The sequence below is a fragment of the Crocodylus siamensis genome, chromosome 4 (assembly GCF_052110815.1).
Source record: "Crocodylus siamensis isolate JL-2025a chromosome 4, ASM5211081v1, whole genome shotgun sequence".
Classification (NCBI taxonomy): Eukaryota; Metazoa; Chordata; order Crocodylia; family Crocodylidae; genus Crocodylus; species Crocodylus siamensis.
Genome location: NC_143398.1, coordinates 63,274,730 through 63,302,119, shown reverse-complemented (window position 1 = coordinate 63,302,119; position 27,390 = coordinate 63,274,730). Strand labels below are relative to the sequence as shown.

At 41.6% G+C, this 27,390-nt stretch overlaps 1 protein-coding gene across 1 annotated transcript in view; it reads left to right on the top strand.

Moving 5' to 3' along the window:
* Positions 1 to 27,390, top strand: part of PPM1H (protein phosphatase, Mg2+/Mn2+ dependent 1H) — a 210,395-nt gene that overhangs the window by 80,320 nt on the left and 102,685 nt on the right. The window contains exon 2 of the mRNA XM_090042428.1: positions 18,139 to 18,307. Within this exon, the coding sequence (XP_089898554.1) occupies positions 18,139 to 18,307 (169 nt within the window). The remainder of the gene's footprint in view (positions 1 to 18,138; positions 18,308 to 27,390) is intronic.

The window sequence follows — 27,390 nt, the reverse complement described above, 5'->3', positions numbered from 1 at the left end:
AGTTCAAGCTGTTTTTTTGCAGATCCTGACAGTATTTTAATTTCACATTTGAGCTTGTGCATATGTCATGATTATCAGCTTGTCTTGATACAGATTTTGGTTTTGAATCAGAGGGATCTGGAGTTGGGTTGTTGGAGTTTGTTTAATTTGCATGCACTTGGGCATCTTCAGTTATTCCTCCAGACATTATATTGGGTTTCCCTTGCTGGCTATGTTTGTGTTCCACTGTACGTTTGCTGCAGTGTGGATGGGTGGATGGTTCTGGAGGGTAGCAGCAGACCCAGACACAGGCATTATTAGTGAACCAGGCAGCTGCCCAGAGCCCAGACAGAAAGGGGGCATGAAATTTTTTTTTTTTTCCTGTTGTCCAATTTATTGTTATCATTATCTCTGGTGAAGGTGGGCCTGATGCTAAAAGTTCACCTGGGTCTGCCAGGAGTCTAGGTATGGTACTGTGTAGCAGTACCGGTGTGGAGCGAGGATCAAGATTGTTTTATTCAATCACAGACTTAGAGGTACTCTAACTCCACTGTTTGTTTTGAGACCCAGAAGGAGGCATAAATGAAACAATTCTCTAGGACAGGAGGTAGAATTATAAGTGAGAGCGTGCAGGTTTCTTATGGGCATGAAAAATATTCTGCATATGAATTTATAAATTAAAACTCTGATGCTGAACCCATGTAAGTTAATGAGACTTTTGTTATTGACTAAACGTATGCCAGAGTAGCTTAAAAAGGACATTCTTGTGTCCTCTAGTCACTAAAGGTACTATTTATCATATATTCCCAGTATCTGATGCCTTGCATATTTGATGTGCTTATCTGAGCCTGGGGAATTAGAGGCCAGATGACCTGTATGACCCCCAAACATGGTGAAATGACATTTCTTTTTCTCCCTATAAATGAGAGAAGATCCATTTTAAATGCTGATTATTCAAGTCTACACATACCACATTTTAAGCAGCTTTTCCACCGTGTACTCGTATGTACTCATTTCTTCATTCTTTTGCATTCTGATGCTGGAATTGAAATGCCATAACTGACCCTGACTTGTTTTCATTCATAAACACAGTTTAGACCTGTGTCCCTGCACTATCTTCTCTGTAAAATCATTCCTTTCTTTGAAATTTTGCATTCATGTGATCTGCCAACAGAGATGTTTTCTTGATGCATTGATCATCAAACCACTTAGGTGATAAATAAATTTGAAAATTTTTTTCCAGGTAAGTACATTTTATATACATCTGCTTAGGAAAAGTGGTGTCAAAGGGAAGTGGAAGAGAACAAGGCAAACACATGGCGCTGACCAGTTTCTGTTTAGTCTTACCTCCATTAACATGTAGTCTCATTTTCTTCTTGTCCTCACCAGTGAATGAGCATTTCACAAACTGGCTCTATACAGCAGATGCGGGCTTAGAAGAAGAGGCTATTTCTGCATCAATTTCAATACTTGATACAGACATAAGGAACCTAGAAATTGCTTGGATTAACTTTTTCCTTTCAAGAAATCCAGATCCAAGCTGGCAGGGCTCATCTTCAGATTTATGTAGGACAGGGGTGTCAAACTCAACTGGAGTTTTGAATTTAAGTAGATTTCAAACAGTTTTGAGAAGCTCCACTTTTTTTTATTTCAGTTACATTACTGTAGTTCTTATTGAATTAATGTTATTATACTTTAATATTTGAGAAGGTTCATTTTTGTTTCAAAGATTTGTGGTAAGCTTATAAAATACTTAATAGATTATCAAGATAAGAAAATGGGCTACTCACACCTCTGAGCTTTTTCAGGTTGCATAGAATCAGGAAGACAATGCAGGCAGTCCTCAATCTTACGACACAATTGGATCCTGAAAACGGTGGCTTAAGTTGAAACGTTGCAACTCAGAACCAATTTTCCCATAGGAAATAACACTATAAATGGGGATTGGTTCCTGAACCAATGTACAGGAACCCTATTTTCACCAAAAATAACTTACAATTATATACTCAGTCAGTTATAGATGAGTAATATAGCTATAGTTATATTGTAAATAGCAATCATATTGATTTGGAAGGACTTCTTTGAGGTGACTTTGCTGGACTTTTTGAAGGGTTTTTGGCTGGAGTCTTCTCAGGAGTCTTGGCTGCAGGTTTTTCTGGAGTCTTGTGTGCTGTCTTAAAGAAAGTATTGAAGGAAGTTTGGACAGATATCCTCCAGGGAGGTGGGCGACGCAGCAAACTTATTTGCTGGCACGGCGTGATGTCAGATCAAGCGTTGTAAAGTTGAAACTGTCATAAAGTTGAAAGAGGGTGTCAATTTATAAAGGTTGTAAGTGTGAAACATTGTAACTCAAAACGTTGTAAGTCGAGGACTGCCTGTACTACATTGGTTTCAATTTGGTTTGGGTTTTTATAGTTTTCAGCAGTGACGGCTAGAAATGGAAAAGAAATTTAAATAATAAAAATTAAATTTGGCTTCCAGAGCACAATTCTGTGGCGAAGAGAAAATCTATAACAGTGGCACTCAACCTCTGTAAGCTCCCAGCACCCCTTCATTACTCTTGTGAATTCAGTGGCACCCCATTTCAGTAACTAACTTATTTACTGTGCACTCAAGTCCTGGCACAGGGGTGTGCAGGTGAGTTGGGGAAGGAGGAGTGAGCACTTAGCTCCTCACAAAGCAGTGCAGCAGGGACAATCATGGAGCTGGTATGGATGAGTCTGCACTTAGCTTCTCATGCAGGGGGTGGGGAAGAAGCCAGCACTTTGCTCCTTAGGCAGGGCTGGCAGGGAAAAGCTCCTTCTATAAGGGTTGGGCAAGGGAGACCACACTTGAGAATCATGCTGTCGTATGTTTTTTGCAAGGGTCCCAACCTATGGATGTACCACTTAAGGTGCTTATAGAGGAAGTTGGAGTTCCTTCATTTTGCTCTGAGCTATTTCTAGAAATTCCCAGCATATAGTGGATTCTGTGCTCACCTGCTAGTTTCAGGTTCTTGATGATTTAGAATTTGTACAGTTATATCTTATTTTTGCAACTGGCTCTTATGTGTTATTGGATGTTTTCATGTACAGAATTTTCATACAGCTTTCTGACTTTTTTCCAAGCGAATTAGTGAGTTGATTTAATTCTTTTGGGTTTGGAAGACTTCACAATACCTGCTGTGGTAGATGAATATTGTGAATACAGAATAAATGCTTATCTATGGAAATGTGTAAACTCTTTTGGTCACGTTTGTGGAGATTAGTTTTGTGCTAATTTAAGTTGACAGCTGTATAAAAGGGATTAGTACCATCACTGCCAAACTCTTAAGGTTAACTTTCGCGCATGCAAAATATGAAAGATAAATTTTAAAAGCTTGGAATGATTTTTGCATAAGCCATTTATCTTGATTTCTTTTAACCCTGGGAGAGCTGAGACTGCATTTTGCAAAATCATAGCCTGATGTTATGGGAATTAAAGCAATACCTTAAACAGAGGATTGACTTCCTTGTAAGAATAAAGAGAGAATTTATATATCAAATACGGTGCTCTAAAGGAGAAGGATTTATTAATGTACTTTCAAAGAAAGTATCAAGAAAGGAAATAGCAAAACTAATTCAAAGGTAAATGGCTTTGTGCCTTTCTCTTACATCTTTAATGGGTGTGAAAGTTCACTTTCAAGTTTGCATCTCAGTTTGGGGCTATGTATCCTATTCTGTCAGAATGATTAAGCGCTTGGATATGGCATTGTAGAAAAATAGGGAGGGATGGTCTTGGAAGGTCAACTAATCCAAACCCCTACTTTAGGTAGGATCATCCCATTCTAATACCTACCTAGACAAATATTCATCCAACCTGCATTTAAAAACTTTCAATGACAGATTTCACATCTTCTCTAGATAATGTGTTCCAATGTTTAACAACAGTCATAGTCATAAAAGTTCTTTCTAATATCTAACGCAAATCTCCCTTGTGGCAATATAAACCTCAGTTCTATAGCATTATTTTTAAACGAAGGAAGTTTTTTTTCATCCTGAAATGATAGGAAGATTCATCTTGAATGTGTACAAGAGATTATATGGCTCAAGGGACTAATTTTAGAATACTTTTTTTTTTACCCCTTGATGCGGGCCCAAGTAGTGATCAAAAATCACTTCTAGCTGATGGCTGTTGCAGAAATGTTGCTGATCAAAATAGATTTGCATTTCAAAGCCACCATATAAATTGACAGTCTGAAAAGAGAGCCCAAAAACTCCTAGCACAATGAACTTCCTTTTCATTCCTCAAGGTTGATTCAAAGAGGTCACAGTTACAAAAAATTGATAGGGACACCTGAAGAAAACTCATGCTCTCATGGCCTCATTGCTTGTTACACTTTATATGCAGATAAATGGAGTACTTCAATTTCCATAGTTGTCAAACTGACATCTGTAATATGAACTTTTAAAATATGTATTCCCTGCAAATTATTTCTAGACATCGTTTTACACATTATTGTACCATGAACTGGTTTCTTTCCATAAATAGGAACTTTCTTTCCAGCTGTTGCAAATGACTGCCAAGTCAGTATTAGGGCCTATAAGGTCTTGTTGTACTAGCCAAAGATGACAGGAACTTTTTCATTTGTCTTCTAAATAACCAAAACTCAGAGATGAGTTTTAGTTCATGTTGTTTCTCCTATGTCAGGGTTCTCAAACATAGCTGCCAACAGCCACTGGAAGTTGAGGACCTAGCCGGGGGAGCATAGCTTGCCACAGAATCCAGGACTTTTTGGCTCCAATGGGCATGGTGATTAGTGGCAGGAAGGCAAACAAAGGCTAAGACAGTCTGTGTCACCCTCCAGCTGCTTTGTCCGTTTCCACTGCCAAGGCCCCAGCTCCTTGGCTACCAATGTGTCATGTTGCACAGGACTCATGGCAGTGACAGCAACTTCAGCTCTAGCATGGGGTGAACAGAACAATCTGGAGCTATGCTGCATGCCCTGTGCTAGAGCTGGCATTACCATGCACTGTTGCTATGTACCCTGGCTCAGGACTGAAGCTGGTGCTGTTGCATGCCCCAGGTTGAGTCTGGCTGGCAAAGAGCCCCACAGTTTGGAACTGGCCGTGGATGCCAGGTCAGTTTTAAAACCCCTGTCCTACACAAATCTGAATGTGGGCCTGCCAGCTTAGATTTGGATTCCTTGAAAGGAAAAGTTAACCCAAGCAATTTCAAGATTCCGTATGTCTGTATGAAGTATTGAAGTTGATGCAGAAATAGCCTTTTTTTTTTTTAGGTCCACATCTGCTGCGTAGAGACAGTTTGCGAAATGCTCATTCACTGGTAAGAACAAAAGGGAAAATGAGACTACATATTAGTGAAAGTGGGACTAAACAGGAACTGATCAGCACCACATGTTTGCCTTGTTCTTTTCCACTTCCCTTTAACACCACTTTTTCAGCAGTCCCTAAGCAGGTGTATATAAAATGTACTTACCTGGAGTTAATGTGAGTGGTTTGATCTGGTTTTGCTGTAGTTCCCTTGGAACAACAATTTGTTTCTGTTTTGCATTATCAGACCCCTCTTAGCTTATGCAAATTCCCTTCTCCTTCTTCCTGTCCCTTTTCCTTCTTTCTACCCTCAGGGTTCCTAGTAGTAAGGGCATGAGTAAGAAAGTGTTTGATCATTATCAGGCAACTAGCATGCACACTTTTAACAGGTTCAGCAGAGGGACAAGTGACTAGGAATGCTTTTATGTATGTGAGGTCTCACTTCCAGTGCTTTACTCCTGTCCCTTCAGAACTGCCTCAGCATCTGGCTCTGAAGGATCAACATATATTATTTTCCTATTATTTATTACTGTAGCACATATTAGAGGTAACAAAAGAACCACCCATCTGGAAGAACTTACTTCTTTGTGTAGTTGTTATAGGAGTACTCATGCAACTGCTACGTGCTTATTACATCTATCAAATTTTATTTTATACTTTCTTTGTTCCTGTAGTCATCTGCTAGCACAGTGAGCCTTGGAGCAGTGTGTGGGCTTGCAGGGGCTATAGCACACCTGCAGACAGTCATCGGTGATTACAAACTGCCTAGAGGACTGGGCCAGCTGAGGGAGATGATTAGTTGGCCCCAGGAAGCTTCCCAAGGAAGGGAGTCAGAGGAATATTGGGAGTTGAGAGCTAAGGTAAGGCTTGAGAGAGAGCTACAAAAGAGCAGAAAGCTGTGAGATGAAAGCTGAAAGAGAGAGCTGAGAAAAAGAGCCAGTGGGTCAGCATGGTGGAGTCCAAGGACCATGCCAGGAGTGCCTCTCTCCCAGAAGACAGAGTGCAGTGGGGAGGCTGTGAATGAAACCTTCCTGTGCCTGGAGGGACAAGGGAGAGAGCAGGCAAATGGTGACAGAACCACACCTGATGACTTTCTTTGGGTCTAGGAGAAGACCTGATGCTGTTTAAGCATTTTATTTATGGATTTAGTTTGGTTATGTTGTTGACTCCTGCTGGGAGGGAGTTTGCCCCAGAGGAGAGAGCAGTACACCTCTCTGGAGGCTGACATTGGCTCCAAAGATAAGCAGCTTGAAACCCTCTGGGTCAAGCCACAGCAGGGGCAAGGTGAGAGAAACCTAACTGTAGACATTTACTACAGGCTATCAACCCAAGGGGAGGAGCTGGATCTGGAGTTCTCTCGAGAACTGACAGAGGCTGTGTGAGCAAGGGACTTGGTTGTCAGGGGTGACTTTAATTACCCAGACATAGATTGGGAGGAACACTTGGCTAGGTCAGCTTGTTCATGCAGTTTCCTGACTGTGATCGAGAGCTCTTTGTGACCCAGGAAGTGCAAGGGCCAGCCAGAGGTAATGCTCTCCTAGACTGGGTCTTGGCCAAGGGAGATGATCTGGTGTGTGGCTTGAATATTGAAGGTAACCTGGGCAACAGTGACCATGAAATTATCAAGTTCATTATCAGTGTCTGCCACAAGGTTGACAAACCAACCAGCAGGATTGAAGTCCTGGACTTAAAAAATGCTGACTTCAGCAGGCTCAGAGCGTTAGTAGGTGAGGGAATGCAGGACCAGGAAGGCAAGGCAAATGGGGTGCACAATGAGTGGTGGTTGCTCAAGGATACGATCCTCAAAGCACAAAAGAAAACGGTTCCTGCAAAAAGGAAAGGCAGCAGAAGGGTGGCATAGAAAGGGAGATTTCCTATGCCTGAAGAAGGGTGACTGCACCTGAAAGCTTGCTAAGAATTTTTTTCCATCTACTCAGTTGCTCGAATAAAAGATATCACATCTACTCAAAGAACCTTGCCTACCTGGCTTTTAGGAATCTAACAAATGATTTCATTTTAATGAAGTAGTTTATAGGATTTGTAGGTCAAGAACATCAGTATCCATCTCCATATTCTGAGGGTGGAAAGGAGAGGCAGAGTCATGGGGAGAGGCTGTTTGCAGCTTCTGAACATCCTTGCTTTCTATCCGCTTGCAATCAGTTGTTATCTTGAGCTTTAAACATGGCTGTGATTTTTTTTTTTTTCCCTCAAAGAAGCCTAAAGGTAACTAATGAATTCTTTCCATTTCCATTAAAACTCGGAGCCTATGTTTTTAAGGGTAATGTTCTTATGTTCATGTATTCTGGTATCATATTTACTGGAATCCAAGACAACACCCCCAATAATTAGACTACATATATAAAATGTTGTAAATTTGTTATCATTTATTGTAAACAGACCTGCTGACAAAATCTAGCAACTTGGCCATCATCTTGCATCAACACCTCTTTGCTTTCTAAGCAAGAGCAGCATCAGGAGCTGCTACTAATGCCATTTCGTCCCATTCAAGCACAAACGATATGAAAAAATGAATATGATTAGCCCCCTGTTGCATCAGCAGCTTCTCATTTTCCTGTACCACCTTGAATGCAGATAGTGGTCGAAAAGCTTTCAGGACACAAAAGAGTCAGCCAGGCTCCCACCAAAATAAAAATTTTGGCTTAAAACCCAACAACTTCTTTCAGCTAGCTCTTATCAAATCAAAAACAAAACAGAAAACTGGACCAGTGCAGCAGAGAACAGCATGTGGTTCTCTCTAAACTTGTAGGATCTGTAATTTATTTAAATCACTTGGATTTTGGTGCTGAGAGAGGGGAAAAAAACAGGGAGTTGCACAAAGGTTCTGGTCCAGGTTCACTATTTCTGGTCCTAAGACAATGTACTGTAGCCAGATACTACATCTAGAAAACTTCACTTTAACAGTGGAGAGATGTCTGTACAGCCAGTTTATTGGCATGCTGATGCCCAAGCTTTCCAGATTCTAAATGTGGACTGATGCAAGCTATTGTCCCTTTCTCCTACTCATGTTAGTCACAGGCAAGGCTTGGATCACCCCTTCTCTCTTGCTAGCTGGGAGCAGCAAGTGCTACAAAGAGAAAGTCAATTGCTGCTGTCCCTGCCCCCAGCCAAGTCAGGCTCCTCACATAACTGTTTCCCACAGTGTGGCACAAGAATGGTTCTGGGGTTTTCTCTTTGTGTTTGTGTCTTCTGGGAACAGCAGAGGTGGAGGTGGGAGTTGGGGTTCCTCCTTCTAGCATTTGCTTCCAGGCAGTGGAATCAGGGAAGGGATGGGAAAGGGAGCTAGGCAGGGAAGAGGTGCTGGACGGAGGAACCTGCATGCCGGTTGCTGCTGTTCCCAGCTGACAAATCACTCCTGACCTGCTTTTATCTGCTTTTGCAGGGAGCAGCTGTGCAGGGAGTCTGACTTGGATTGGGTTAGTAGTGGGGATGTTCAGTTTCCTCCTTGCTGGGCCTGTTCCCTGCCCAGCTCTCCTCCTGCCAAGCCCTGTCTTCACCACTTGGCTAGGAACAGGCAGTGGAAGGAGAGACTAGCTTACCACCACTACTGTCTGTAGCCAAGCTGGGCTCCCCAAACAGTTGTTCCCCGTGGCTCCCAGCTGGAGCTGTCCAATGCTTGACAAGACTTGTTTCCCCACGTTGAATGGGGGTAAAAAACCCCAATCTTGGTACTGAGTAAATGCGGTATGTGGGATTCTGAGCAAACCTATAACACACGCACTGATTTATTTATTTTTTTAAATCATGAAAATATTTAGCAGATTGACTTTAAGTGAGTAGTTTACCGTGTAAGCACATCATCAATGACAAGCCTTTTTGCATTCACAGTGCAGTGTTTATCTTTTCGGCTAGGGATTTGCTTGATCTTTGGCTAAAACAGTGAAGATTTTATCTATCTGGTAGGTTCAGGGAACCGATGGGTGGATAGCTTTGGTTGCTGTTCGATGTAGAGATTACTGGATCTGCCTTTTTGATATGACTGAAATGTCCAGAGGCCAGAACCTCTGTATAAAATAGATTAAACATTTTTTTTAATGCATTTCAGGATATACCTGTCAGCCCCAGAAAGATCTTATGAGGTATAATGAAATATTTTTAAATTTTTTTTTTTTATATAAAAAGGTGTTTCAAAATATATCTTCTGAATACTTGAAGGCCTAAGACTTGTAAATGAGACTCATTTGAAAGAAAGCAAATAGCATGTGCTCAAATATTTAAAAAAAATAAAAAATTAAGCTGGTGATCTTTTTAGGCTGTTTCTTATTTCATTTCCTTCAGTAGTTTGACTATCTAGGTGTTATTCTTAAGGCTGCTTCTTCTAATATGTAAATTCATCATAGTCTGGCATAGCCTGGCTCCTGTACCCATCAGTAAGGGAGGTGAGTATACAACTCAATGCTGATTCCAAGCTATTACTGCTCTTAATCCAGTTAGGCTTGGGGTCTTTCCTAGGTGTCAGAAACTTACTATTCACTACTTAAAGTGATTTATCATATTATACAATCCTGACCATATTATAACATATATAACCGTTATATACGTTATAACAAATGTATGTTATATTACATACCACAATGCATATAAACATAAGGACAATAAGACTAAAAGACATAACCTATACTAGAGACTACCCGTGCCATATCAGTAAAATAAAGGCAAGAAAACATGCAAAACCCATCCTGCAAGATATATCAGGTGATTTATGTTTTTTCAGTATGTTATTGTGTTTGACACATTTCATTGCAGTGTGATATAGATTAAATTTTGTCAGATGTGAGACTTTTACTATATACTTTGCTACATTTTATTAACGTAGCAGAATGCACAGCTTTGGTAATGTGAGATCCACATCTCAATCTGCATTACATTTCCTTTTCAAAATGACCTGTGATTGGTTCTTAAATAAAGCAAGGTTCCTTTTCCACTTAAATTCTTCTCAATCTACACTCTTATCCATCACTGAAAACAGTATGTTGTGTGTGTGCTGGAAGTAGTTTCTCATGGTGGTTCATGTGCTCTCAAGATAGTAGCTCTAAGAGCAGTCCTACTGAAATAAACAATAGTTGTCTGTGATCAAATAGTGGGCTTTTGTGGGCTTTTTAAAAAAAAGATAAAACAAGAAAAAGGAAATGACTGAACGTTCATACAGCAGAGCATGGAACTTCTGCTGATAGCAGGGGCAGCCTGATACCTTGCTTGTGTTGGCTTTGTAAACTGGAATGCTAATCCAATACTCTCTAAAATAAAGAAGTAATTTCAGGGCTGAATACATTTTATAGAATGTATAGTGATTTATTGGGGTTGTTGCACCCCAAGGAAAAATAATTTTCTCTTGTACTGCCTGGGAAATTCACAGACAATTTTATTCATTCTAGGCCTGGATGAATTCTTCAGAAAATAATCAATCTTGGTTTGAATTAATAAATGAATTTATTTCAATTTTGTTTTGCTGTTGTTTTTCTTCATATGTATGCTCTAGCAGGCTATTCACTGAGAGGAATGTTGTATAAAACAAGGTCTTTGGAGTTTTCTTTTTGGTTTGATTTGATTGGTTTTGTAAGGCAAATCTAGAGGTTTGAAATCCTTTGTACTCAGTAGAAACCTTAAATCTCAGAATTATGTTCATTCAGTGGTGGGTAAAACTAGAGTGTCTTGCCTACATTTGAATTGGATAGAATTTATTGTAGTATGAATATTTAATAATCAAACCTAGATTTTCATTAGTTATGAACAGAGTAAAGTAGACAAGGAAAAAATGTTTCCATCATAGACTTACTGAATAATTTTGTTCAAATAAAGCAAACATTTGTGGAAATCCAGTCTTAATGCATGTATGTAAGCAGCTAGATTTCTTATGGGAACTTAACCCTGAATTTCCCACATTTTATGGATTTAACATCTGAAAATTTAATGTTCCATTATGTTTTGAATTGAATATGACTTGGGTTTAAGATGAACTATTAAACTGTAATTAAGGGTAAGGCAACAGTGTTAAGTGACTTCACTGAGTGTGATCACCGGGAAAAAAGTATGCAACTAGAATCAATATATTCCATTTCTCATATACTAGAAGGACCAGTTAGGTTTTTGATGATAAACTTCTGGAAAACAAATTTATCTGATTTTTCCTCCCCCCTCCCTACAAAATAGTTGCTTTCATTCTTCATTGTTCCTCCCTCTGGCCTTTTTGTGTGGTAAAAAGGATTTTAAGAAGGAAGAAAGGCCACAACGCAGCTAGAGACGGACTAAGTTTCCTTGTCCTCCCAAGGGGTGCCTTCCTGAAGAGTTGCTCCCCTAGATCTTGGTGCTCACCCCTGACATACTTGTAGGCAGCTGTCAAATCACCTTTCAGTCTTCACTTTCTCAGACTGAACAGACCCAGTTTCTGGAGTCTCTCCTCAGAGGTCCTGTGTCCTCAAGGCCCTTAAACATACAGGTGGCCCTTCTCTGTACCATCTCGAGCTTATTCACATCCTTCTTGAAGTGTGGTGCCCAGAACTGGACACAGTATTCCAGCTGTGGCCTCACTAATGCCGAACAGAGGTGGAGGAGCACCTCTCTGCATCTATTTAATAGATTTCATAGGCATTAGGGCTGGAAGGGACCTGGTAAGATCATTGGGTCCAGCCCCTTGCCCAAAGGGCAGGAAGTCAGTTAGGGTCAAAGGATCCCAGCAAGCTAAGCATCCAAATGTTTCTTAAAAGTGTCCACTGTAGGTGGTTACACCCCCTCTGGGAGGAGACTATTCCAGGCTTTGGGGGTTCAGACAGTAAAGAAGTTTTTCCTTATGTCCAGCGTAAAACATTCTTGCAGGAGTTTGTGACCGTTGGAGCTTGTTATCTTCTGGGGTGAACTGGTGTTCCCGCAGGTCCTGATGCACACCCCTTATGTACTTAGGCTGCCACCAAGTCACCCCAGAGCCTGCGCTTTTCCAGGCTGAAGAGTCCCATAACTTGCAGCCTCTCTTCATAAGGTGTGTTCTCTTGCCCCCTGATCATGTGCATGGCTCTCCTCTGGACTCTTTCAAGCTTCTCCTTCAAGCTGTTGGCAGCACATCAGCTGATGCATGCCAGAGTTCTGTCTGCCCTGCTGGCAACTTCATTGCTTATGTTCATCTTCTGGTTGATTTGTCACCCCCAGGTTCCTTTCAGATGCAGTGCCAGCATATAGTTATGGTGAAAATCCTTCCTACCCAGATGAAGGACCCGGCACTTTTCCCTATTGAACCTCATATGATTCCGTTCAGCCCGTAGGACCAGTCTGTCAGGGTCATCCTGGATCCTTACCCTATTCTCCGGTGTGCCCGCGTTTCCTCACAGCTTGGTGTCATCTGCAAACTTGATCATTGTGCTTTCCACCTCCCTAGTCAAGTCATTGATAGAAATGTTAAGGAGCACAAGCCCAAGCAGTAATCCCTGGGGGATGCCACTGGAGATGGTCCTCCAGGATGAGACCATCCCAGCGATTACAACTCTCTAGGATCAGCCTCTGAGCTACTTGTCTATCCATCTCACTGTAGACTGGTCTGGGCCTGTACCTTCCAGTTTAATTAAGGGAACCTCATGGGAAACAGAATTAAAGGCTTTACTGATGTCTAAGTAAATGATGTTGACCTCTGAAGAAGGGAACTTTGTGCTGCCTGAGAGCTTGTTTAATATTTCTCCCAACTATACAGTTTGTCCAATAGTTAATAGCACCAAATACTGCTTTTCAGAGAGAAAATTATTCAAGCTAAATTGGATGAAGGCCTTGAAATTCTTTGTGGAAGACCCTGACCAGATGGCATTCTACAGGATTTTCCAAAATCTGAATTCATTATTTTTACTGTATGGTTGTTTGATTCACATCCCTTTCCATCAAATAGTCCCACTAAAAAGCACCAACAGACTGGTGAAGTGTTTTTAGTTTTGGGAAAGTGTTCTGAGATTTTAGATAGTTGCCTGATAAACCAGTTTGCTTATTATTTTGTCACTCTGTTATTTCAGACATTTTAAAGTACTTAGTGTCTTGAGGCATTTGTTTTGATAAAAGAGTTTTATTAATAATTTGTGTATGACTTTAAACCACTGAAGGGCAGGGCATCTCTAACTCTACTCCATTTTCGGTCTGACATTAAATAAAGAGATAAGGCATTACCAGGATCCATGCAGAACCAGATACAGGTAATGGTACTGATTCTTTATAAAGAAGGCTTTTGTGCTCATCTCTTCTTCTGTAATGGTAGTCTATCCTTTTAGCTTTTTAAGTGTCTGAATTAAATCATCAGCAATAACAAAAGGGATGGTGATCAGCTATAAATCTGGTCCTTCCTAAGCCTTTGTAGCTCCATTATGCTTTTAGTATTTTGGATATCAAAAATTAAAGAATTGTCATCCATTGGCTTGTATACCTTGGTGTCTATGAGCTTTCACTTCTGATTTCCAAGTATCCAAGTAAAATGATGTGCCAGCCAAAAAGACCATTACATTCAAATATGTTATCTCCAGTTTGGCAAATGTCAGGTATAGCACTAAAGGTGCATCAGTACATCCATCCCGTATTGGATCAGCACCAATATAAGGGAAATTAACTGTATTGGCAATTGGCTTTTTTTTTGTGTGTGTGACTAAAGTGGCGAATAAATGCTGCATGTGTGCTTGCATGCAGCTGCAGTGCAGTATGCAAGCATCCAGAAGCATAGCTCAGCAGCATGGAGAGCAGCTGGGTCCAACTGGTAAGTGTGCTGTGGGGGAGGGGTATGGGGGGCACATTGAAGCCCCAGTGGTGAGGGAAGGAGTAGGGCTGGGGCTTGGGCAGAGGCAAGGGCAGGTGCTGCCCAGCTGGAGTGGGGCATGGGACTGAGCCACATGCAGAGAGATGAAGCAGCTTCTGCCTCTGTGCACACCCCAGGAGGCCACGGTGGGGCACGTGCCCCCAGATCTACATGCGGGGCAAGGGCGACTTGGGGTCAGGGTGGCACCAGGCTCTTCTCAGCAGGGACGTTGGGCTGGGCTGCATTTTGGGTAGGCGGCAGCGGTGCTGGGAGTGGGGGAAAAGGGAGGGGCCACAGTGAATTTTGGGGTGGCTGCAGCCCCTCCCAGAGCCCCTCTTCCAGCACTGCCACTGCCTCCCCTGAGTGCAGCTCGGTCCGGTCCCCTGCTGGGAAGAGCCCAGCACAGCCCCAGCCTCAACCCACTTTTGCTCCGCATGCAGATCTGAGGGCCCACACCCCCCATGCCTCCCTGGGGATGCATGCAGCAGTGGGAGCCGCCCCCCACCAGGCCACACAAATGAGCCGCTTGCAGCTCACTCCTCCTGTGTTCTGTCCTAGCTGAGCGGCTCCACTCCCTTCCTCACCGTGGGACCTTGATCTGTCTCTCCCCAGCCGCCATGCCCTTTCCAACCCCCCCGCCCCTTCCCCTACAACAGATGTACTGGCTGGGTGCTGCTCTCTAAGCTGCCCAGCTGCATATTGGCAGTTGGATCAGTATCAGCTGATATGGCTCATTAAAAACTAGCCATCCGTATTGGTCTAAAAAAACTCTAAAAAAGAATCACTATATAGCACTTAATCAGAGTTGCAATATTGCTCACTGGTGCCTTGAAACTAGACAAATCTTAAACCCTTATCTGCATGTGCATGTCTCAAAATAATTCCATTCACAGTTGGTATTTATATACAAAGAACACTTGTAAACAGCTGCTGTAATATGCATACAGATGCTAACTGCATAAATTTCCCCAAGTATCAGATTACAGTCTGGTGACATTTGGTGGTGTTCAGTGAAATATTAGCTTCAGGATATGGTTCTTATTAGCAGCTACGTGATTTTTCTGGCCATAATTTAGTTTCTTCTTGAAAAATATCATGGTTTATAGAAATGCAGCAATAAATTGTCCTTTAAAAAAAAAATAGCTTTTACCTTTGGAGAGGATTGCATGGAATGTAAAATATGGCACGATCTGGTGATATATAGAATAATCAATGGGTCATCTTTGTTTGGGTTTGTTTTGATTTTTTTTCTTTAAATCTAGTTAGTTTTAAGGATTTTCAAATGGTATAAAATACAGATGTAATAAGAATGTCGAAAGATTAAGGAGTTGGGCATATTTTGATTTTATTAAAGGGGTTAAGATGCATCTTCAGATTGTTTGCCTACTTTTTTACATGTGTATCAGGAGTTTGCAGTGTATCATGTTTACCTGAATCCAAGATGACCCTGAATTTGTCTACCCCTGTCCCCCAATAATTAGATTATAACATGGAAAAGTTATAAATTTGTTATAATTTTCCATGTCTAGAATCTAATAATTTGAGAATCATCTTAAATTCAACCCCCCTGACCTCTGTAGCAGGGAAAGCAGTGGTGGAGGTGGGAGGGCAATGGGCAGTGGAAGGGAGGCAGGTTGTGGGTGGGGATGGGGGGAAGAATCGAGCAACTTTCCCCTACAGCCTTTCTTGCCCCCTCCCCCACTTGTCCCTGTTGCTGTCTGTCCTCCCCACTACCTTCCCAGTGGTGGGAGCAATGGAGGAAGGGTAAGTGTATGCGTGTGTGTGTGGGGGGGTGGAGATGGACAAGAAGCAGGGGAAAGGCCCTTAGCTGTCTTGTACTCAATTCCAAGACAGGCTTTTTTCCTCAGGTTAAATGGGAGGGATGGGGGACCCTATCTTGGAATTGAGTAAATACAGTATTCAAATAATTTAAGGTCAGTATTTCTCCAGCAGCAGGAACATCCTGCCTCCTAACTTGATCTGTCAAATAGCTTTAAAGTTTGATGTGAAAAGGGATAGATAGTATTTATGGATGGGAGGCAATACTTTAATCAGACAGGCAGTGACTTTTTATTGCTGTAATACAACATGAACCTATGGTGTGCATATAAAGGGTGTGATTCATCCTTTCCAAACGAAGATGACTGCATCCAGTGTGGGGGAAGGGGAGGAAGAAGAGAGAAAGGAAGCGGGAAAGAAAAAGGAAGGGAGAAAGGGAGAAAGAAGAGAGGAGGGGGGGTGGAGGCTAGGTCACGTGGGCATGCAGGTGACTTGTAAGCCCAATCTTTGCCCTGAATAATCTGCTGCAGCCGGGGCAGGAGAGCAATGAAGGCTGGACATGAGAGGTCCTTATTTTCCTGGCCATGTGCTTCCTCACTGCCTCTGCTGTGTGCCACTGCTTGAAGGCCAGTGCGCCACTGCTTGAAGGCCAGTGCTCTGCTCTGGACTGATGATCTCCAGGATGGATGGTCATGAGCGATTTGCTCGTATGACTCTGGGTCAATGCTGGAACTCCTTAGGGACATCTTTAGGGTGTCCTTGTATTGCTTCTTTGGTGTGCCATGAAAGCATGCTCCATTTGACAGCTCGCCATAGATTTTCTTCAGCAGGTGAGTGTTGGACATTTTTGAAAGGTGGCCAGCCCATCTTAGCTGCACCAGTTTCAGTAGGGTATGAATACTGGGGAGAGCTGATCTTCTGAGCACCTTGGTGTCCAGGAACTTGTCCTGCCACTTGATCTTTAGTATCTTTCGCAGGCAGCACATGTGGAAGTGGTTTAGTTTCTTGGCATGACACTGGTAGATGATCCGGGTTTCACAGGCATAAAGGAGGGTTGGGAGAGTGTTGACTTTGTAAACCTTCAGTTTCATCGACATTCTGATGCCTCTGTGGTCCCAGATCAATTTACAGAGTCTGCTGAAGGCTGTGGTGGCTTTTGCTAGCCTCATGTTGACTTTTGCAGTTGATGTAGACAGCATGGAAGAGCGTGCTGCCGAGATAGACAAAGTTGTTGACCATCGACAGTTGTTGACCTTTAACTGAGACGTGGTTCCTGGGGTGTTGTGCCAGGCACAGGTAGGCCCATTAATTTTCAGCTCTGTCAATATTCATGGGTAGGACAGGCACAGAGACAGAAACCTTGGAGTGAAGCAAAATTAATTTAAGTTGGTCTTTCTGGAGAAAGTGAGAAGTAGATTTGAATTTGCCTTTTCTTCAGGTTAACTGACATTGACAATAGCTATTCTCTTAATTATTCAATCGGATTAGTAGGGTTTTAAAGCTTAGCTGTGAAGCTCCTGGAGATTGCAGGGTTGGGTGTCATATGCCATCTTTTCCACAGTAGCTCTGATACTAAAAAAAGCAAAACAGTAACAGCCAGTACTTGTTTCTTACTGGGCTGCAATGTTATATGCTCAACTTAATGGTCTACAGAAGGATCTGGCCCCTGAAGTAGGGGCCCCAGTGCAGCTTGGCCCTGCTAGTCTCCCGCTCTGCCTTGAACCATACAGCTAATCTCCTCTGCAGCCAAACGGAAGTTCTGTTCTCTCCTTCCCAGAGACAATCCGAGCAGGGTGCAGGGCCCAGGGCAAATCAGCCTGCCCCCAGATGCGAGGAAGCCAGCAGCAGATTCAGGGGTAGGGGGGAGTGGCAAGCAGCCAGACATGAAGCCAGCAGCAGTGTGGAGTTGCTGTGCTGCTCTGCCTGGCTCTGGGAGGCCTGGGGCAGTCGCCCTGATTCGCCCCTCCCCCCCAGGATGGCCCTTCTCCTTCTCTTACTCTTGAGATTGGTAGCCACCTCTTTCCTTTCTCTCTCCCCTATCAGAAGGGAGTCACGGCCTGTGGTGCAGCTGGGTCGCGAGCACCCCAGCCCAGCGTTCTAACAAGCTGAGCTCCTGTATATTGTCACCTGCTTTCATGGCGTGTTTTTAGTACTGAGAACATTCTTTATGGATTAACTGTAGATATGCTATACTTCACTCAGATGACTCAGTAGCTTTTCTAAGGTGACCTACCCATTATTTACTAGAGGTTTCAGAAGGTGGTTTCAATAGAAAGATGCAAGATTTGCTAAAACAGGAATGCCTCTTTCTTTTTCTAGGGTCATAAATGCAGGAAAGAGCACACACAATGAAGACCAAGCTAGTTGCGAAGTTCTTCATGTAAAAAAGAAAACTGGAGGCACTAGTTCCACTCCAAACAAGAATTCATCCACAAAACGAAGGTCATCACTGCCAAATGGAGAAGGTCTACAATTAAAAGAAAATTCGGTAAGCAGCTCCCCTCAATCTGGTCAGTACAGGAATATGATATAACACGAGGTGTCAGATGAAAGGAAAACCCTGAAGTTCTTGATGGTGTTTGCTTGATACCTGGCTTGATTTTTTTTTTTTTTTTAACTAGGCTTTAATTGAGAACACTTGACTCATTTCTTATCATCATTTCTTCTTTTTGAAACATGCTAAAAAATCTTTCACATGTAAAGAAAAAAATCTTGTACATCATAGTTGACTTGAAAAGTGTATATGAGACATGACAAATGTGTGTAAAATAGTGACATGAACGATGGAGATAAAATCTGTTAGTTGTACTTACCCATTTTCATAACTTAAGCCAAAGACAAGACAATGAAATAGAAAAGAGTATATTTCTACATCTAATAATTACCATATGGAACTTGTCTCCACCAGCTATTGGGAGTTTGGTTTAGAAAAGGAAGCAACATTGTGGATATTTTGACAGGTACAAAATAATAAGTGTTTCATACGTTATGACACAATCTAATTGATCAGGGCTTTGGGTTGAAAAAAGTTCTCTTACGTGTAGATTTTGAAATACAAGGTTTCTTGCATTGTCTCTGAAAGAAACTGGTAGGCAGGTTGTTGGCTTAGATTGAGTATTAGAGTGAGGACAGACATTGCAACTGAAACATTTCCAAGTGAAACAAACTTGGAAACTTTTCAAGAAAGGCATGTTTCGGTCATGGGGGAACGCTCATGCCCTGTGCTGTTCCTGTCTGGAATGTCAAAATACTGAAGCCTTTTCTAGCACCAGCCAGGGCTGCAGCAACCCAAGACTCTGTTCTCAGCTCCCTCCTTCCCTTCCTGTTGCAGGTGTGGGAGGGAGAAGGGAGGCGAGTGCAGAGAGGAGACAAGCTAGGGAGGTGTGGTAGGGTCTGACAGATCCCCCAGATTTCTCCTTTCCTTCTCAGGTAGAAGGTATTGTGGCTGGAGAGCCCTGTTTCGACACTGATTGGGGCCCTAAGGGTCTGGCAGGGATAGTGGTGCGGAGTGAGTAAACCCAGCTTGTCTCCCAAGTGCTGTTCCAAATCAGAGATAAGCAAAAGTGAAATGCTCCAAAATGGTGCTTCATTTTCAGAGGAACTATTTTGGAGTGTTTCAGCCATTTTGGGAACATTTCAAAGGGTATGTACACCTGTACAGCTGGACCTTTCACATGTTTCATGGGTCCTTGTAATGTTTCACTTGCAACATCTGTCCACACCCTTAGTCTGACCCAGAATGTTAACTGTTGTGCCATAGTTAACTTTGGCACCCATGGGAGGGTTGAATGACAGAAGATAATTCACTGAGTTTATACCCAACCTAGGTTTGGAGAGAGTGTTGCTTTTCCTTCTCCTGACTGTTGAGTAGCCCCTGTGAAATAAACTGAGTTTTCAGACCAGGTTGCATCAGAAGAAGTCATGACAGGTGATCATTGAGATGCTTGTTGGTAGTCTCAGCGAACATGGGAAATATTAACCTGTTGTGGAGACTGAGATGTTCTTTTGTTTTTGAAGTGCTGCATTGAGGTCAGGGTTTATATGCTGTTTGTGTGCTGCAGAAAGACTCTGTATGCTGTAGCTATTGTTCTCTGGGTACATAAGTGATTTTAATCCGTGTGGCTGTCGGTTTGGCACACCATATGAGTATTAAAACTGACCAAAAAAAATCTATGGCTGTTTGAAATGTCTTCCATAATTCTTTACAGTCTTCCATCCAGGTAATACCTGTTCTGGTGCTAATTAACTTTTATGAGCTGAGAAGGAATCAAAATGGCAACACCATGATTCCTTTATGTTGACCAAGTAACTAATTACCCCTGTGGCAACTGCTGAGGGGGGGAAAAATACTGCGGTCTTGCAAAGAGAGGATTTCTTTTCTAACATAGAACTCCAGAGCAAACATTTTCAGTATTTAGCATTGTATAGACATACCTGAAGCGCATACCTACCTGTGTACGTACCAGCAACTAGAAGATTTAGTCCCTGCCCTCAAAGGGCTTACAGTTTTAAAGGCATGAACAAATACTGAAATAGTGTGTTTAGTACAATTGTAACTGAATATTAGTGTCTAGAAAAATGAAACCAATTAGATTACAGGAAAGATTTAAACAAAGGAAAGTCAAGGGGACTGCATATCTCGACTGGGAAGCTGCTTAGGATGTCAGGCTAGCCTGTAGTAAAAAAAAAATAATAATAATAATAATTGGGAGTTGGGGAAGGAAACAAATGAAGCCATAGGACAGCAACTGACCACATGTAAAGAATGACTGTGCAAGAAGAAATCAAAGTAGAAGCGTTTGTTTTGTTTTTTGCTTTTTTTTAAGAGCTCTGAAAGCAAACATCTGTAAGCCCATGCAAATAAGGGTCAATGCTGTTTACAGTTAATCTTTGTCCTGTATGGTTCTAAATACAATTGAAATGTGATTTTGTTAGAAATAGTGTTTGACTATTTCAGTCTCCCATGCCACTTTTGTACTACCTGTTACTTGAGCTGCATTCCTTGAAGTCAGATGGCTTGTATAGTAAGTATCTTCTTTAATTAGACACTAAAGGCTAAAAGGTAGGGTCTTACAACATCAAGATCAGTGTTAAAAGTAGGAACAGATAGTTTTATATTTGATTTTGAGACATCTTCAAGGTATCAGGACCGTGAAGAATGACTACAACAGATAGTAGGTAGGTAAAACTAGTCATTGTGAGATGTTGTTGTGTATATTTGTCTCGGAACTCTCTGATGAACGTGAATTGTAATTAACTAATAAAGGACCATCAGTACTCTGACTTGGCATTTTAACTTACTACTAAATAACTTATTAACTTAATAAGCATTTTTTTCAAATGCAGTTATTTTTAAGGCTTTCTAAAATGTCACTTGAAGCATCTTGACAAATTTGTCACGGTCTTGATTTTTAAAAAAGTTAACCGTACAGCTGCATAGGCAAAATACCTCTGTGATTATACCCTGAATTACTTATCACCACTCCTGAAGTCAATGACCACACCACTCCTGAGGTCAGTAATTTGAGTATGCAAATTATCATAACTAGCCATATAAAGATACAGTGCCTTACTTGTACATACTGTCACAGTAATTCATATATTACCACACCTTAAATTTATTTTAAAATTAAACCGTTAGTGAAGAACATGCTTTGTCATAAAGTATAGTTCTAACTTGACACAGCACAGTTAACTTTTGGATCTGTTTTTGCCTTTTTACCTGCTGTGATGCTTTTAATGTCCATGGACATGAGGAGGGTCTTTTCAGATCATCAGTTTTGCAAATCGTTCAGTATGCTGTCTCCAGCTGGGCCTGTTACTGGATGCTTCCTGCAAAGGTGAAAGGAAATTCTCTTTTTGACCATTTTTGTAACACTACCTAATATGAATTGCTTCATGCAAAGCTGAAAAAATCCTGTTTTTGACAACTTACAGAACCACCTGTCTGAAGGAAACTATTTTCAATCCCTAGCTATTAGTGGTTTTCTACCCTTATACTTAAATTCTGTCTGTCACTCATGGTTAATGAGACCATTTATCCAATGAATATTTTGTCTTTTGATTTCATAAGACAAGTTCCATAAGTTAATAACATTTCAAACATTTTTCTCCATTTTAAACATACTGATGTTGACCTAATTAAATAACCATTTTTTCCTGTGTTGTGAGACTTGGTTTATAATATTCTGATTTATGTATTCCATACTAGCAATTAATTTACTTAACACTGTCTTTTCAACTCTGAGGTATTTCTTTTTCAAACTAAGCAGTCTCTATTTTTTTCAATGCTTTTATTACTCAGTTTGTTACCTGTAGCTAGATTTCTGTTGCTGTTTTGTTTGTTTGCTATATTTATTATTACATGCCTTTTGTAAAGTGCTTCTAACTGGAATACAATATTACTGTTTGAAGATTTTAAATTTCAGTATAAAATATTTTCAAAAAAACAGGAAAGAATATTAAAGAAACTTTGCTACTAGAGGGCAGTCTTACTCTAGCAGTTACACAGAGCTAAAAAGATGTGTTATGCTGGACTGAAGCTATGAGAAGGCAAGACACTGCACTGCTTTTATATATTTGTATTTATTATTTGTACTATATACAAACCTATGTAAAGCACAGTTTTTTCTCTGTCTACATTCTGTTCCGTACATTATAAATGCTGTTGGCTGGTGCATAGAGATGAAAAGCTTTCTACAGGTATGTGCAAGTACGAGGAACTATCTGGTAAAGTTCAGTGCTTCAAGTGCAGCTGGTTGGAAACCCAACTGGATGAGAATTGTACAAGCATTCAGCATTTGGGGCAGGAACTACACAGACAGCCTGTGCTGGCAAAGGCCAGGGGGTCCCTGTTGCAAACATCCCAGCCTGTTTTACAGGCTCCCCAGGCTACCAGAGATCACCAAGGGCAGTCTGGACTGGCTGACCACTACAGGGGACCATGTTCCCCTGGGAACTCCCACAGACAGTAGCCACTCCCTTGCTCTGCCCAGAGGCTTCTAGAGGAGACCCAGAGTGAGTCCTGGCTGTTCTTAATTACAGGCATGTCAGTTGTTGCTTCTGCACCCTTCTATGGCCCTGCACCTCTCTCGCATAGATTCATAGATTCTCTTCTCTTCTTTAGGCTGAAGAGCCCTGTGTCCCTCAACCTTTCCTTGGCTTGTATTGATACTGTGGGTCTATTATTACCCCTAGGTCCCTTTCAGTCATGGTGCTTGTCAGCTTGGCTCCACCGAGCCTGTAGGTATGTTGGGAAGTGTTCGTCCCAAGGTGGAGCACTTCACATTTCTTGATTTTGAACTTCATCTCGTTCAGATCCACCCAACTTGCTAGCCTGTCTAGGTCCACCTGTATCACCTGTACCAGCCTATCTTCAAGTCTGACTACAGTCCCCCATAACTTGGTTTCATCCGCAAACTTGGTCAGAGAGCTCTTCAACCTCACATTCAAATCATTGATAAAGATGTTGAAAAGAACTGGACCAAGCACCAACCCCTGCGGGACACCACTGGCCACTTCTCACCAGGACGACACGGATCCAATCAGTAGGACTCTCTGGGTCCTACCCCACAGCCAGCTTCCTACCCACCTAACTGTCTTGCAGTTAAGCCCGCAATCCTCCAATTTTCCAGTGAGAATATCATTGGATACCAGATCAAAGGCCTTTTGGAAGTCAAGGTATACAATGTTGACCTCCTCTCTCTTGTCCAAGTGGCAAGTTACCTGGTCGTAGAAGCAGATGTGATTGGTAAGATGAGACCTACCCGCAACAAAGCCAAGCTGGCTGTCATGCAGAATCCTACCTCCTGCAAGCCTATCAGACATAGACTTAATGGTTTTTTCCAGGATTTTCCCTGAGGTAGAAGTTAGGCTAATTGGCCTATTGTCCTCTCTCCTTCCCTTGTTGAAGATGGGCACAACATTGTCCTTCTTCCAGCCCTCAGGGACCTCTCCAGAGTGTCACAAGTTTTGGAAGTTTTGCCAGCAGCTTTGTGATGACTTCAGCCAGTTTTCAGCACTCTTGGGTGAAGTTCATCTGGTCCTTCTGATGTTTATATAAGTCTCATTTCTTAAACTGATCATGTACCAGCTCAATGTCAATAATAGGGAGGGAGTCCTTCCCACCATGCCCATTCTGTGCCCTCTCTGGCATGATTTTCCCATTTGCCCAGTGAAAGACTGAAGCAAAGTAGTCATTCAGGAGTTAAGTTTTCTCCTGAGTGTCAGTACCCAGCTCTCCTGAGTTTGTTGAGCAATGGCCCCACACTCCTGTTTGTTTTCCTTCTGTTCCCTACGTACCTAAAGAAGGATTTCTTGTTGTCCTTAATTTCCATTGTTAATTTAAATTCAGTTGCCGCCCTAGCTTTTCTAACCTGCTCCCTGCAAGTGTGGGCCATTGTTGTATAGTCCTGGAGGACTGTCCCAAGCTTCCATTGCTTGTACTCCTCTTTTTTTCTTTCTTAAGAGGACCATGATTTCCCTGTTTAGCCAAGAGGGCTCCCCAGCCCTTTTGCTATATTTCCTCCACATGGGACTGGACTTCCTTTGTGGTTAAAGGATCATGTCCTTAAGGAACAACCACTCTTCATGCACTCCTTTTGCCTTTGGTCCCTGGTCCCACAGCACTTCCCCTACTATTGCCTTCAGCTTGTTAAATTTTGCATTTTTGAAGTCCAAAATTTCAGTCCTACTATCTAATTTGCCTGCCTTGCAACGGAGAGTGAATGTGATGGTTTTGTGGTTGCTGTCACCCAGGTTGCCCTCTCTGCTCAAGTCGGTCATCAGATCACCCCACAATTTAGTTTGTAGCCAGGTGTACATGGGTTTGTACTTCACTCTCCAATTGAGGGAATTATTGGCAGGGCAGTGTGCTGTGAAGGAACACAACAACCCAGCGGCTGCCTCTGTCCCTTATAGAGTCAGATCCAGTCAATCAATTACTTAACTATATACAGATTTATTATTACAACAAAACCATTAAAGGGTAAGGACATAGATATTATATATGTACAAATTTACAAAACAAGACCTTTGGCCAAGGCCAAGTCTAGGAGAGCGTTACCTCTGGTTGGCCTGTGCACCTCCTGAGTTGGGATGAGCTCTTTGATGCAGGTCAGGAAGGAACATGTTCCTTCCAAGAGATGTCTGGATAAGATCATTAAAATCGCTCATGACAATCCTGTCCTGTTCTCTCGCAGCCTCTGTCAGTTCTCAAGAGAACTCCAGATTGAGCTCCTCCCCTTGGTTTAGTGGTGAGGAGACCCAAAAACAGTGTTGCTTCATCCTTGACATCCTTCTACCATTTCTACAGAGGCTCAGGAACGTTTTGTCTGTCCTTTCTGTGGTTGAGCAATGACATTGCTGTCCTGGTTTGGGGCCTGACTTCTCAATTAAAAGCTGAACTGATAAATCAACATTTCCTAGTAGAAGAAGAGGGGTGGGGAAATGGTCGGAATATGAAGGTGAGAAGCACAAAACAGATGTATGATCGTATCTTTCCACAGAGAAACAAGGAAACCAGAAAAAGGAAATTAACATTATTAAGCATAATTATAATTTTATAAACTTGGCAAAATGACAAACTGGCAGAATGCTCCAAGAGGCTGATGCCAAAGTAAACAGAATTTTTGCCTTTGACTTAATGAATTAGATTTGGCCTCAGCTGGACAACATTTTGTGTTAACTGCATAGTTTATATTTAGGAATGCTATACCAGTAACACATCCAGGATAGTTAGCAGCCCGGGGGATGGAGTGTGGTTTGACCATCAGTACTTGAGTCAGTTAAAGAAATGAAACAAACTTTCAACCTATCATGTTGTGCCAGAATATTGCCAAGGGAGTTGGTGTAATGGGGTACATGATTTACTCTTACAGCTTTCTAATTAGTTGATGACAATATTACTGTATCATGATACAGCATAATTTTGATGGGTTGTTCATAGTGCAGTGTCACTTACCCATTCAGTTTTTAAAAACTGGGAGGACTTCTTGTGTAATATTGCACAACAAGACCTCCTCCAAGTAGTAACTGAGACATGAATGTGTGTCAGGTGCTTGTCAGGGGAGAGTAGCCACTGGCCCAGTTCTGTATTTATCATCAGACCTAAGGCCTGCATCTTCAGTGTCTCACCCTGCCTTTTACAGGTACAGTTTGCCTTGGAGGTGGGGTGAATGGTGTGTGTGTGGGAGGGGGAATTTTGTCTGAATTTTCTTGTACTTTTTGGTCATCCTTATTAGATACATAATTACCTACCTGTTTACCAGGTATAAAACCTGGGCTTGGATATCTAACTATAACAGTTTCTACCTGCTGTTGGTTAACAGGTTTGTGATGGAAAAGTGATGACTATCATGTCTGGTATTTTAATCCAAAACATATATTGCTATAGACTATAAAAGGGGGACTGTGATATTCTGTCATTGTTCAAGCTCTAATGGCATACCTATCTGTAATCTCTGACATGATTCCTCTTCCATTGCTGTGCTGTGAACAAAAACAACAAAGCCAATCTCTAAAGCCTGCACACTTTAAAAAGGTTACAATTAATTTATCTTACAGTTACAAAAACAGAAGTCTGCTGCTCAAGCCAGATCCAAGAGCAGAGGCACCTAAAGCTGATTAAACTTCCCAGCAGAATAGAAATGGAAAGTGGGATTGAGTGCAGTGAGAAAGCTGTATAGGTTTTATTTCTCCAGTATCTATCCAGGCCTCTGTATAACTATCTACGTTTAAAAGAAAACAGCAGAAGAGAATCAAAAATCTATATCAGTACAATTAATTGATAGATATTTTCCGATCTGACTAGCTAAATAATAAAATGGAGGCAACCTTAAAAGATTTATTTTAAAGAAGAGCCTTATTGGGTGGGAATTGTTTTTTCAGGCCTGTGGAAATTATAAAACATCTTGTAATATATCAGGATGGAACAGAACTTTTCCAAATGAAAAACAAGCGGTGAGAAATATATACATGTAGGCATATATGTGTGTACCATGATATCCAGTAGTTTGAACGTTAGGAAGTTATCTGGACTTTGGAAGATGGACAAGTTCCTTCCCTGAATTAAGCAAAGCACAGGCTTGAATCTAGCTGTCCTCATCCCAGTTCATTGCCCTGTCAGACTCTTGGGTTTTCTGTAGTGAGTTTTTTCTCTCTTATTTTGATAAACTGAAATGATCAAATAAAAAAACCATCTTGTTGGGAAAATTCGCTAAATGCCAAATCGACTTTTTTAAAACCAATTTTTTAAAATGGTTTTGAACTGTGGGCCTACCTTCTCTGAAAAAAAAAATCTAACTATCTAACTATTCTCAGAGAAGTGCTCTGGCAACTCAGCAGGTAAGGTTATTTTGTTTTGTGATTTCCACTGAATAAAATGTGTGAATACACAGCATGCATTGCACAGAAAGTTGATTTTCCCATCTCTAGATTAGGTTGAGCAATTGCTTTTCTCCTTTCTGCCTTGCACTGACCTTTTCACACCTCCCCTTGTTCCCAACAGAGAGGTGCCCAAAAGTTGAAATGGCAAGAACAAATTAAATGGTGAGATAAAACTAAAGTATGCAA